This window comes from Castor canadensis, chromosome 13 (genome assembly GCF_047511655.1).
Source record: "Castor canadensis chromosome 13, mCasCan1.hap1v2, whole genome shotgun sequence".
Taxonomy (NCBI): Eukaryota; Metazoa; Chordata; class Mammalia; order Rodentia; family Castoridae; genus Castor; species Castor canadensis.
In genome coordinates, this window is record NC_133398.1 from 28,961,598 (window position 1) to 28,973,580 (window position 11,983).

Sequence of the window (11,983 nt, forward strand, 5' to 3'; positions counted from 1 at the left end):
CTAGAGAAAAGGTTAGATCAAAAAGAATTAACCTAGAAGGTAACACCCACGCACAGGAAATCAATGTGAGTCAATGCCCTGTATAGCTATCCTTATCTCAACCAGCAAAACCCCTTGTTCCTTCCTATTAATGCTTATACTGTCTCTACAACAAAATTAGAGATAAGGGGAAAATAGTTTCTGCTGGGTATTGAGGGGGAGGAAGCAGGAGGGGCTGGAGTGGGTGGTAAGGGAGGGGGTGGGGGCAGGGTGGAGAAATGAACCAAGCCTTGTATGCACATATGAATAATAAAAGAAAAAAAAAGCAATAAGGAGCTGACAAACTTTCCTTTGACTGTGGAAATTGGTGTATTTTATATCCCTAATTCCAACTTCAGTCTTTTTCAGTATATATGTATATATATATGCTACTCTTCAGTTGGTAGGCACCTAGGCTGATTCCATAGTTTGGTTATTGTGAATTGAACTACAGTAAAATGGGTGTATAGGTTATCTCTATTGTATGCTGACTTACTTTCCTTTGGATATAGGACCAGAAACGATATAGTGGGCTCATATGGCAGCTCTGTTTTTGGAGGAACTTCCACACTGATTTCTGTAGTGGTTGCACTAATGTACATTCTCACCAAAGTGTATAATAGTATCTTTTCCCCAGCATCCTCATCAGCATCTGTTGTTTGTTTTCTTGATGATAGTTATTCTGACTTGGATGAGACAGAATTTCAATGTTCTTTTGATTTGCATTTCCTCCTTTATGTCTGTGGGATGTCAAACATTTCTTCATGTTTTTACTTACCATTCTCACTTCTTTTGAGAACCATACAATGCATACGCCCATGTATTAGTTAGATTAGGTGTTCTTTTGACACTTCATATTTTAGGCTTTTTATGTATTTTGGAAATTAATCTTTTGTCCAATGAATAGCTGGGAAAGATTTTTTTCTATTCTGTAGGTTGTCTCTTCATTGTGGTAATTATATCCTTTAAAAGCAGAAAGATTTTATTTGGATGCAATCCCATTTGTCAATTTTTACTCTTATTTCTTGAGCATTTGGAATCCTATATCCCAGTGTTTTCCTTGTTTCCTGTAGCAGTTTCAGTGTTTCAGGTTTTACTTCAAGGTCTTTGATGCATTTTCAATTTTTTGTACAGGGTGAGAGATATGAGTCTAACTGCTCTCTTTTACATGTGGCTAACCATTATTACTAACACCATTTGTTGAAGGGGTTCTATTTTCTCCAGTTTGAGGCACCATTGTCAAAAATCAAATGGCTGTAACTGTGTGGGTTTATTCCTTGGTTAACTGTTCTATTCCACTTGCCTATGTGTCTGTTTTTGTGTCAATACCATGCTATTTTTGTTAGTATGGTTCTATAGCATAATTTGACATCAGGTATTGTGATACTTCCTGCATTGCTCATTTTGCTTGGGATTACTGGCTATTAAGGGCTTTTTTTTGCTTCCATATGAGTTTTAGGACATATTTTTCTATTTCTGTGAAAAATGACATTGAAATTTTGATGGGAATTGCATTGAATCTGTACATTGCTTTTGGTAATAGAGCCTTTTTCACAATATAATTTCTGTTGATCCATGAACATCAGAGGGTTTTTCATCTTCTAGTGGCCTCTTTATATTCTCTCTTAAATGCATTATAATTTTCATTGTAGAGTTCTTTTCCTTCCTGTGTTAGGTTTATTCCTGGATATTTCAGTTTTAGAAGTTATTGTGAATTGGATTTTTTTCTGATTTCTTTCTTAGCCTGTTCTATATTAGTCTATAGAAAAGCTACTGATTTTTGTATGCTTATTTTGTATCTTGCTGTACTTGCTAAAGTGTTTATCAGAGCTTAGAGTTTTTTGGTGGAGTATTAAGGGTCATATCATCTGCAAACAGGGATAATTTGATTTTGTTCTTTCCTATTTGTAACTCTTTTATTTTTTTCCTTTGTCTTAATGTAGTAAGAATTCAAGGACTAGTTTGAATAAAACTCCAGAGTGAACATCATGGTATTGTTCCTGAGTTTAGAGGGAATGATTTCAGTTTTTATCCACTTAGTATGATGTTGGCTAATAGGTTTATCATATATAGCCCTTGATATGTTGAGGTGGTTTTTTTTTCAGATTACAATGGTAATTTTATTTCAGATGCTATTAATCTGTTAAGATGTCAATAGCATTTACTTAGTTGTGCCAAATGGAAAACTTGTCAATTTCCTTTTTTTCTACAATTTTTATTAGCATACATTAATATTAAAAGGGGCTTTCATTGTGATAATTCCATAGATTTGTACAGTGTACTTTGAACAAGTTCAGCTGGAGGGAGCTTTTTATCATGAAGGGATATTGAATTTTGTCAAAGGCTTTTTTGAATCTATTGAGATGATCATGTGATTTTTGTCCTTTATTCTGTTTATGTGTTTATGTGCTATATTGCAGTCACTGATCAGCAAATATTGAACCACTCCTGTATCCCTGAAGTGAAACCAACTTAATCAATTTTAATGTGTTGTTGAATTTAATTAGCAAGTATTTTATTAAGATTTTTTGCATTTATGTTCATCAAAGAAATTGGTTTACAAATTTTTTTGTCCTTTTCCAATTTTGGAATGAGTGCAATATAGGCTTCATAGCATGAGTTTGTTAGTGTTCTTTCCCTTTATATTTCATGGAAAAGTTTGGAGAGTATTGTTGTTGGTTCCTTTAAGGTCTGGTAGAATTCTGCAGTGAATCTACCAGGTCCTGAGCTTTTCTTTGTTGGGAGACTCTGTTACTACTTCAGTCTCATTGATTGTTATAGATTAATTTAGGTGGGTAATATCCTCTTGCTTCAATTTTGGTAGGTCACATGCATCTAGAGCTTTATCCAGTTTATTAGAATATAAGTTTTCAAAGTATTCCCTCATGATCCTTTAGTTTGACTAAGGGTTTGTCAATCTTGTTTATCTTTTCAATGAATCAAATCTTTTTTTCATTCATTTTTTTGGGGGGGATTCTTGGGATTGGACTTCAGGCCTTACATTTGCTAAGCAAGTGTTCTATGACTTGAGCTATGCCCCCATAACAAGTGCAAGGCTCTGAGCTTGAAACCCCAATGCCTCAAAAAAAAAGTAAGCTGGGACATAAAATCTTCAGGACAATTGACAGTCTATGCTAAAATATGTGAAGTTTTCTACTGAGGACTGGGTCTGCATCACCTTGGCACAAGTAATTTTGTCTCAGGATCTACTCACATTGCACATCCGTTTGTCAGATCAGATCTACCCAGAGACTTACATTTTCTACAGTTCACTTTGAAATTTGCACTTTTCTTTACACTTATTGGACATAGTGACCAGATGTTTTTCATTTATTTTCATTTTCTTCATTGTCACTTTATTAAGATCATTAGAAAGTGTTTTATAGGATTCCTGGGAACTTATTTATACTTGGTACTAAGAAACTTGACTTGTTATTTCCTATTATATTTTGGAGCCAAAATTATTTTATATAAATGTTTTTCAATTTGCTATTTTATGTGAAAAGAAAATTTTTACAGAATTCAAATCCTAGTTTTAGATAATCCATAGCTAATGTAAGCCAACAGTCAAATTCTCTCATTTTACTTTATTTTTCTTTTGATATTTCTTACTATACAGCATATCCATTTGTCATATTAAGTAATCTTCAGGTTTATGAAGTCACTTCTCATTGCAACTTATATTTAAAAACTAGCTTTTTTCTGATTAACTTTCTCTGGTCCTAATTGGGTATAATGAACTTTTGTTTTAAACTAAGTTTCAGACATTTTCACTGGGCAGCTGTCCCTAACATAGAATGATGGCTCTTATTTTGTGTTTGCCTAGTACCCTGAGACATAATTGTATCATGGCACTGTAATTGTTTATTTACTTCTCTGTGTTCTGAATTTGATTGTGCATTGTTAGAGGAGATTTTGTATAATTTAGCTCTAGATCCTCAGCATCCTATAGTGCATTCAATAAATGTCAAAAAAGAATGAATAATTAATATGACATTGCCAGTAATATTGACAGAACAATAATCTCTATAAAGTACATCTAACAAATCCTCGTTAGAGTTTAAAATTTAAATATGTGTGTATAATTCTACTCACTACTATAGATTAGTAAGAAGGAGTAAAATGGTCAACACAAACTGGATATTCAATTCACATTTTAGTTTTCTAGGATTTGTATAAAGTCATCATATTTGTGCTATGTTTGCTGATGTACCTAATCGCCTTGCTGGGCAATACCATTCTGATCTCCATCACCATCTGGGATTCTCACCTGCACACCCCCATGTACTTCTTCCTCAGCAACCTCTCCTTTCTGGATATTTTCTACACCTCTTCTGCTTTCACTCCAATGCTGGAAAACTTTGTTTCAGGGGAAAACACCATCTCATTCTCAAGATGTGCTTCTCAGATGTACATCTCTCTTGCCATGGGCTCCACTGAGTGTGTGCTCCTTTCCATGATGGCCTATGACCGGTATGTGGCCATCTGCAACCCCCTGAGATACCCTCTCATCATGAACAAGAAGGTCTGTGCCCAGATTGCCGCTGGCTCCTGGGTGACAGGATGCCTCACTGCCCTGGTGGAAACTGTGCCTGTGCTTCAGCTGCCCCTCTGTGGAAATAGCATCATCAATCATTTCGCTTGTAAAATCCTGGCTGTCTTGCAGCTGATTTGTTTAGAAACTCCTACAGGTTAATCAAGATGGTGATCAATGTACTACATCCCGTATCATTGCTACACAGTCATATCTCCTATGCATTTATCCTCTTCAACATCACAAGAATCAGCTCAGTGGATGGTACAAGCAGTCTTTTTAGTATGTTCTGCCCAGCAGACTGTGGTGGCTCTGTTCTGTAGGACAGGTCTCTCCATGTACCTGAAGCCCTCAGCTATAAATTCACAAGCAATAGATAAATTTATGGTTTTACTCCATGTGGTTTTGATCTCCAGGTTGAATCTAATAATCTACAGTCTAAGGAATAAAGAGGAGAAAACAGCTCTGAAAAAATTATTAAATAAATCCTATCCCTGGGCTAGTGGAGTGGCTCAAGTGGTAGAGTGCCTGCCTAGCAAACATGAGGTCCTGAGTTCAAACCCAGTACTGTCCCCACCAAGCACTGTGATAAATCTTGTTCTTTATCCTTTCCACTGAATCCTCATTAGCACATCAAAATAAAATATATGGCAATCTGTTTTTCAGCTAAAATTAGAAGGCACAATACATAATATTTTACATTAATATTCTATATGTTCTAATTGAGAAAATAAAATCCATGGAAAAAACTATTTGCTTCTCATTTGAAGTGTTAATGCTTGTCAATTTAGATACTGCTGTCACAGGAGTGGTAATATGATGTTAAGAAAGATACTAGGTTTAACAAAAAAGATCTCAGGTTTGAATTCCTACTCCTTCACTTCTAGGCAGGTGCTCTACCACTGAGCTGGATATCCCAGTTGTCTTTCCTAGGCTGTACGATTTTGGAAAGTCTATTTTGATCTCTGTGCTTTAGTTATTTAATTTGGAAATGGACACAACAATGTTGATATATGAGGCTAATGTGACAATCAAATAAGAACATAAATTAAAAACCAGCAGCCAATTGCTAACAATTTTTATTATCAAAAGATGTTCTTCCATGTGCATTGCTTAAAGGAAAAATGATATTACTGGTTATAAATGTGTATAAATATTTATATCCCTATTAATTTTTTTGCTTATACCATGCTTTAATTTTCCTATTACCATTACATTTCTCTCTATATATACTTATATATTTATATTAATACATATATATGCATATATGCATGTAATGAACATATTGTTTTGTGTAATATATTATTTATATTATATTTATATTAAATGTAAAATATATATGTATATATACATGTAAAAACAATTTGTTTATGCTGCTACCCCAATTCTTATTAAATACATAGGGTTTACCGTAATTTCCTTCTTTTCCATATTTGTATCTCCTCTGGCAGTGATAAAACTGACTTTCATTATGCTTAATATGTTATTTGTTACTTGTTTGATCCCGTATATGTAACTGATTTCCCATTTCATTTCTTCAACTTCCCCCTTGGGATGACCTCCTTATCCACTATCCCCACACTGACAATTTCTCAACTTGCCTGAGTTATGACATTTCAGGCAAGGGTGCCCCTTCAAAGATGCACACTTCCCCGATCTGATTCTGACACACCTGTGCTCCCTCCTCAGGTAGGCCCTTTTCACTATATTTGGGTGTTTCTTTAGGGATTTCCTCTTTGGCTCTCTCAAACTTTGACACTAATAATCTGAATCCCTGCCCCTACCCTTGTGGATGTTTCTTGACAACTCATTCTACACCACATCTCCCCCTGGTGTGCAGACATATTTTTATCCTGCTTGTGTTGTGATCCCTTCTTCCAGTCAGCCTTCCTTTGCAGATATGATTCTAATCAGGTGCTTGAAATATATACCCATCTTGCCTGTATACCCCTTTTATCTTGCTTGGGCTCTGACAACCTGAATTTCACATTGAAATCTCCCTTGTTCTCTGATGACCCCAAATATCATACTGGACAGAGCAAGTGAGTATGTCTTCAACACTCTTGTGTTACTAAAATCTTTGCTGGGTGACCCTTGAGCATAGATGACCTGATCATTGTGCTTAGGTGATGCTGTGCCAGGCAGCGCAACTATATATCATACAAACATGTAATATGACATTTTATAAAATGAAACTTTGTATTATCACTCATTAGCCATTTTTGAAGATTTTTAATGAAATGAAAAACAAGACTACCAAATTGAGACTATCAATTGTTTCTAAAATAGATAAATTGTCAGAGTTCTTTAATAATTTATCTAATTGATAATTTTTCTCAGTAATAGCTTACTAAGGAATAATATATACTATGATCTTTGTCTTATCCAGCCCAAATGATATCTTCAATATATTTTATTCATTCTTTTATCTTTCCTTATTTTTCCCTGTATTTAAAGTTTAGTTGATATTTTTCCAAAAGCTTTTAGGATTATAGCTTGGCGAATGAAATAATACATAAATTCCAGTTCCCTTATCTCCTTATATTAAATCTGGTACTTGAAGCACATTTTCCTATCTTTTTAAACTTTAAACAGTTAATTACTGCCAACCGATTTCAATTAATTTGATATTGGACTTCATACAGAGAACAGCAAGCCATAGTTCTGCCAGGAGGATTTAAAAAACTAGCAAAAAATTACAGCACAAAAGGAAAATCACTATAGTGGAGCTAAACGTCAGGGCAGCACGGAGGAGGACATAACTAACTGGAAATTTTAGATGGTGTTGCAGAGGATGTGACACTTGACCTGCTTTTATGAGATTGTTAGGATTTTATCAGATACGTGAAAATGCTGATGAAATAGCATGTGCTACTATCATTAGATGTGAAAGAAAATAATGCACTTGGATAAGTATATAGTAAATGGAGCACAGCATACGCAAAGGGGGTTTGGCAGACATTAACAGAGAAGGAAAAGGTGAACTATGTTTCTGGAGTCGAGGTTGGGGCCAGGATATGACAAATAGCAAGAATAAAACAACCAAACAAAAAACATGAAATAGTTTTCCAAGAAAGAAGTCTGGAAAATACATACTTTAATTGTTAAGAAGTAGACATATAGGCTGAGCTTCCTTGGAAAGTCTTAATTAAAAATAATTTATTTAAATATTTACTCACTTCTTAGACCACTTATCCTTGCAGTTTATGAAATCACAGCCATTTTCATGGAGTAACAATTAGATCATTAATCTTCAAATTTCTAAGTGAAATTTTGTGATTCAACATCTGATCTTCCTTTCGTTTGTTCTAATTATATTGTAAATCCCTGTCTCAAATTTATGAGCTTATTTTGTGCATGAGCTCAAAGGTGTCAGGATGTCATCATTTTCTGTCTGTTCTGTTCATCAATTTTCTCATTGCTCCATGCACCTCTGCGTTCCTCAGGCTATAGATGATAGGATTGAGCATGGGAGTGACGATGCCATAGAACAGGGCAATCAACTTGTCAAAAGCAGAGTCTTTGGACTTTGGCTTCATGTACATGAAGAGGATTGTCCCATAAAATACAACCACTACTGTTACATGGGCTGAGCAGGTGGAAAAGGCTCTTTTCTTTCCTTCCGCTGAATTGATTCTTAGTACAGTAGAAAGGATAAAAATGTAGGAGATACAAATCAGCAGTAATGGAAAAAACAAAAATATTACATTTCCCAACATTATAGTAATCTCATTCAAAGAAATATCTGTGCAAGCCAGATTGACAAAGGCCAGTATCTCACAAACAAAATGATTAATGACATTTTCCCCACAGAAAGGCAACTGTATTGCAAGAATAGTTTCTGTCAAGGAGTTGAGAAATCCTAATCCCCAGGAAAGAGCTGCCATCTGAATACAGAGTGCCTTGCTCATGATGATGGAGTATCGCAGCAGGTTGCAGATTGCCACATAACGGTCATAAGCCATCACAGCCAGTAGCATGCACTCTGTGGATCCCATAGTGTAAGAGACAGACATTTGAATAACACATCTAGTGAAAGAGATAGTTTTTTTCTCTGATAGGAAGTGTATTAGCATTGTGGGAATAAAGGAGAATGTATACCAAATGTCTAGGAAAGAAAGTTACCTAGGAAGAAGTACATGGGTGTGTGGAGGCGGGAATCTAGCAGAGTGAGGGTGATCAGGGTGCTGTTCCCTAGGAGGATTACCAGGTATATCACTAAACACATCACAAAAAGGAGTTTTTCAGCTCTTGGGTACTCAGAAAGTCCCCGCAGAATGAACTCAATCTCTGTCCAATTGTCCCTTTCCATTTTTCTTTTTCTATACCTGGAATTCAAGCAGTCTGTATGTTCTTTTTCTATACCTGGAATTTAAGCAGTCTGTCACATGTTATCATGTGAAGTGAGAGCTAATTGGGGTGGAGAGGCAACAAATGTATTAGCACTACCTGGAGTGGTGGTAACACCTGTGAGCTTAGTTTCTGGGATTCTTCTTCTAGCTCATGAGGCAGCAGATTGAAAACACAAGAAAATTACATTGGTAGCTTGTTACAAATGTAGGATTCTGTGTTCCATTTCCTGAGATTGTGATGCAGAAGGTCTGAGGTAGGAAAGAACCATTCACATTTTTAATAAGCATTGTTATTTTTGATGCAGTCAATTCAGAGACCCCACTTGGAAGTCAATGTTTTGGAGACAGAATGCTTAACCTATTCAACAAAATTTTATTTACTATGCCAATCATTAACAATACCATAGGTTTAGAGTTTTATAATTTACAAATGTTCACACATATTACTCATTTTATTGTCATAATTCTCTGGAGAAAATAAAGCCAAGATGGAAATCTATATGTTATAGTAAGTGAGAAAGCTCTTATGCAGAGCTTCATTTTCTGATTTTAAGTCTATTTTTTAAAACTACATCCTATTGCCCTCTCAAAATTATGCAAGTTGGCTAAGGGAAGGGAATTAGACATTTTTTTCTTAATGCTTTCTAGATGATTTTAATGTGCAACCAAGGAAGTAATCTACCTATCTGGTTGAGTGCTTTCAAACTTCAGTTTTCATACATATTACTTTGGGAATCTTTGTGAAATGTTCCAATTCAGTGAGTCTGAGATCTCCACTTATTAGCGAGTCCCCAGGTGATACTGGTGCTGCTGTGTACAGAATACACCTAAGTAGCAAGGCCTTGCAGACCGTTTATTTTTAATGACATTGGAGTCTACTGGTGCTTCAGTTTTGTGTAAAAGAACAAGTGGGTAGTAGACAATGATAAACTGAACACTCTACTGAAACTAGGAAGGAAGACTTTTGTGTAGTTTATTGCAATGTGTTGTTTCCAATTGTGTTATTTAGATTTTAGATATACAGGTAACCAAATTGCATATAGATTGCACCAAATTGCCTTTTATTTGTGTTCATTTGAAATTTGTTCTTTTGTTGAATTTGTAGCTAGGACCAGTATTTTCCTCAAGGTTTTTGTTTCAGCTTAAGCACCCAAGTTGTGTGCCAAAGAACATAGAGAATTATATGTGAAAAATACTTGAGGTAGGTATAGTAAATAAGTCATAAAACATCATTTTGAAATATCATCTTCATGATATTCTATCTAGCATTAATATATACCTATAGAAGAAAGAAAATGATCCAACAGATGAGTTTCTACTCAGTGGTTTCAAAGACTGCCTATATATTTCAAGTATGGGATTTGTCCTTTCTGTGATAGTTGTTTCACATCTGATTATGTTGCTTTTTATGAGAAGTCTAGTATACAATGGTCATGGAATTTAATTAGCATGGAAGAATGTGTGTATTTCTATTGGCTATGGAAAAGAAGACTCTACTCTTTTCAAGCCGCACCAGACTTTGTAGGCATACATTGCAGAGGGTGTAAGTCTTGTTTCTTAACAAGATTGGAATTTGATTGCCTATCTTATCACAAAAAAAATAGCAGTAACTGGATAGCCTACTCTGAGTCTGCCCATGAAATTCCAATAGAGTTTTTAAAGGAGCATCAATTGTCTGGGCCTATATTAAAGTTGTGGGTTTTCTTTTTTTGCAATGCTTGAGATGTAGTACTAAAGATTTTACAGGGAAGATGTAGATTAGGTAGAATGCCCCTTCTTTTCTAAGAACAACTGCTAAAAGTTGATTTCTAATTGAAAATTAATTTCAGAATATAATTATGGTATGCATTTGGCATATTCATAACCTGGTTGCTGCAATAAAAATTTCACTTGCAAATATTTATAACAGAAGCCACCAATCTGCTTTGATGCTTTTAAATGGGGGGAAAAGGATAATTAATGGTGCAGGGAAACTGATTTGCATTACTCTTGCAATGCCAGTAATAATTTTTAAGAAGCAATTAATAAACACTGTTGAATATCATTGTGCCTGAAAGTTTTTCTTCATTTAAGTTTACTTCTTTAACATGGATTTCCAGAATATGTTTGGGAATGGATTATTGTTAAGATTCTGGATAGGTTCTAATAAATCAATTCCTATAGGATTTGTAGTATCAGATAGTTCCATTTTAACCAAATCTTTGCTATTATATTTATTTTCTTTTAAAACAGCTTTTTATACTTTTCAAATGATAGGGAAATTATTATATAATCATAACACCTTCTTATGGGTTATTGTGAACTTACTAATATATTTGTTTGCAATTTGTGTTTACACAAGTGATTTAAATTATGTTTGTATGATTAACTGAAAGCAGAAACAAAACAAAAACATACAGTATTACTTGCAAAATTCAAGCCTAAACCAAGATAACTTGGAGAGAAAAAAAAGGACTAAAAAAACTATGCAAAATATTAGTTATTTTCGAGAACTTTTTTCTATTTTTTTGAATACTTTAATTACTAAAATAAATATACAAAAAAGAAAATGCAATCAAAGAGGAAAATACTAGAGAATAATTATGTTATTCTAATTATATGATTTTTATAATTATAATTATGTTAGAAAAATTAAATGAGAGTCAGAGACACAAAATAGTTTAAATAGAACAATAATTGTCTCAGTGGTATGGGAAATTGCACACAAGGCTGAATTGTACTGATGTGCCCTTCTCAGTTGTCTATAGAAACCCACCATTTCTTTGTGTTGGACCTAGAACATTTATAATTCCTACTCTCAAAATATTCCAGGTCTTTAATGTTTTTAGAAGGTGCACAAAGATTAAGAATTTGAGTTTCTTGACTTACATCTGGTCTCAAAAGCAGACTGCAAATCCTTGATGCCTACAGCAGAATTGCCACTAAAGATGAAGTTCATAATTGAAGTGATTACTTCCCTCCTAAGTCATGGTCATTTGTAAGATAAAAATCACTCCACTGTTCAATACTCTGGGGCTTCATGTACTGTTGTCATAGACTGAAGCAAAGTTTGTGACTTTTTAATTCAAGCTAGAAGTCA

The 11,983-nt window shown here is 34.5% G+C and overlaps 1 protein-coding gene and 1 pseudogene across 1 annotated transcript; one reads left to right on the forward strand and one right to left on the reverse strand.

The window, feature by feature from the left end:
- The first annotated feature begins 4,225 nt into the window (after positions 1–4,225).
- Positions 4,226–4,714, forward strand: LOC141415628 (olfactory receptor 13F1-like). The gene has a single exon (XM_074052633.1). It carries the CDS (start codon positions 4,226–4,228, stop codon positions 4,712–4,714), a length of 489 nt encoding a protein of 162 aa, XP_073908734.1.
- Positions 4,715–7,935: 3,221 nt separating this feature from the next.
- On the reverse strand, positions 7,936–8,864 carry LOC141415455 (olfactory receptor 13D1-like; annotated as a pseudogene).
- Between the last annotated feature and the right edge of the window lie 3,119 nt (positions 8,865–11,983).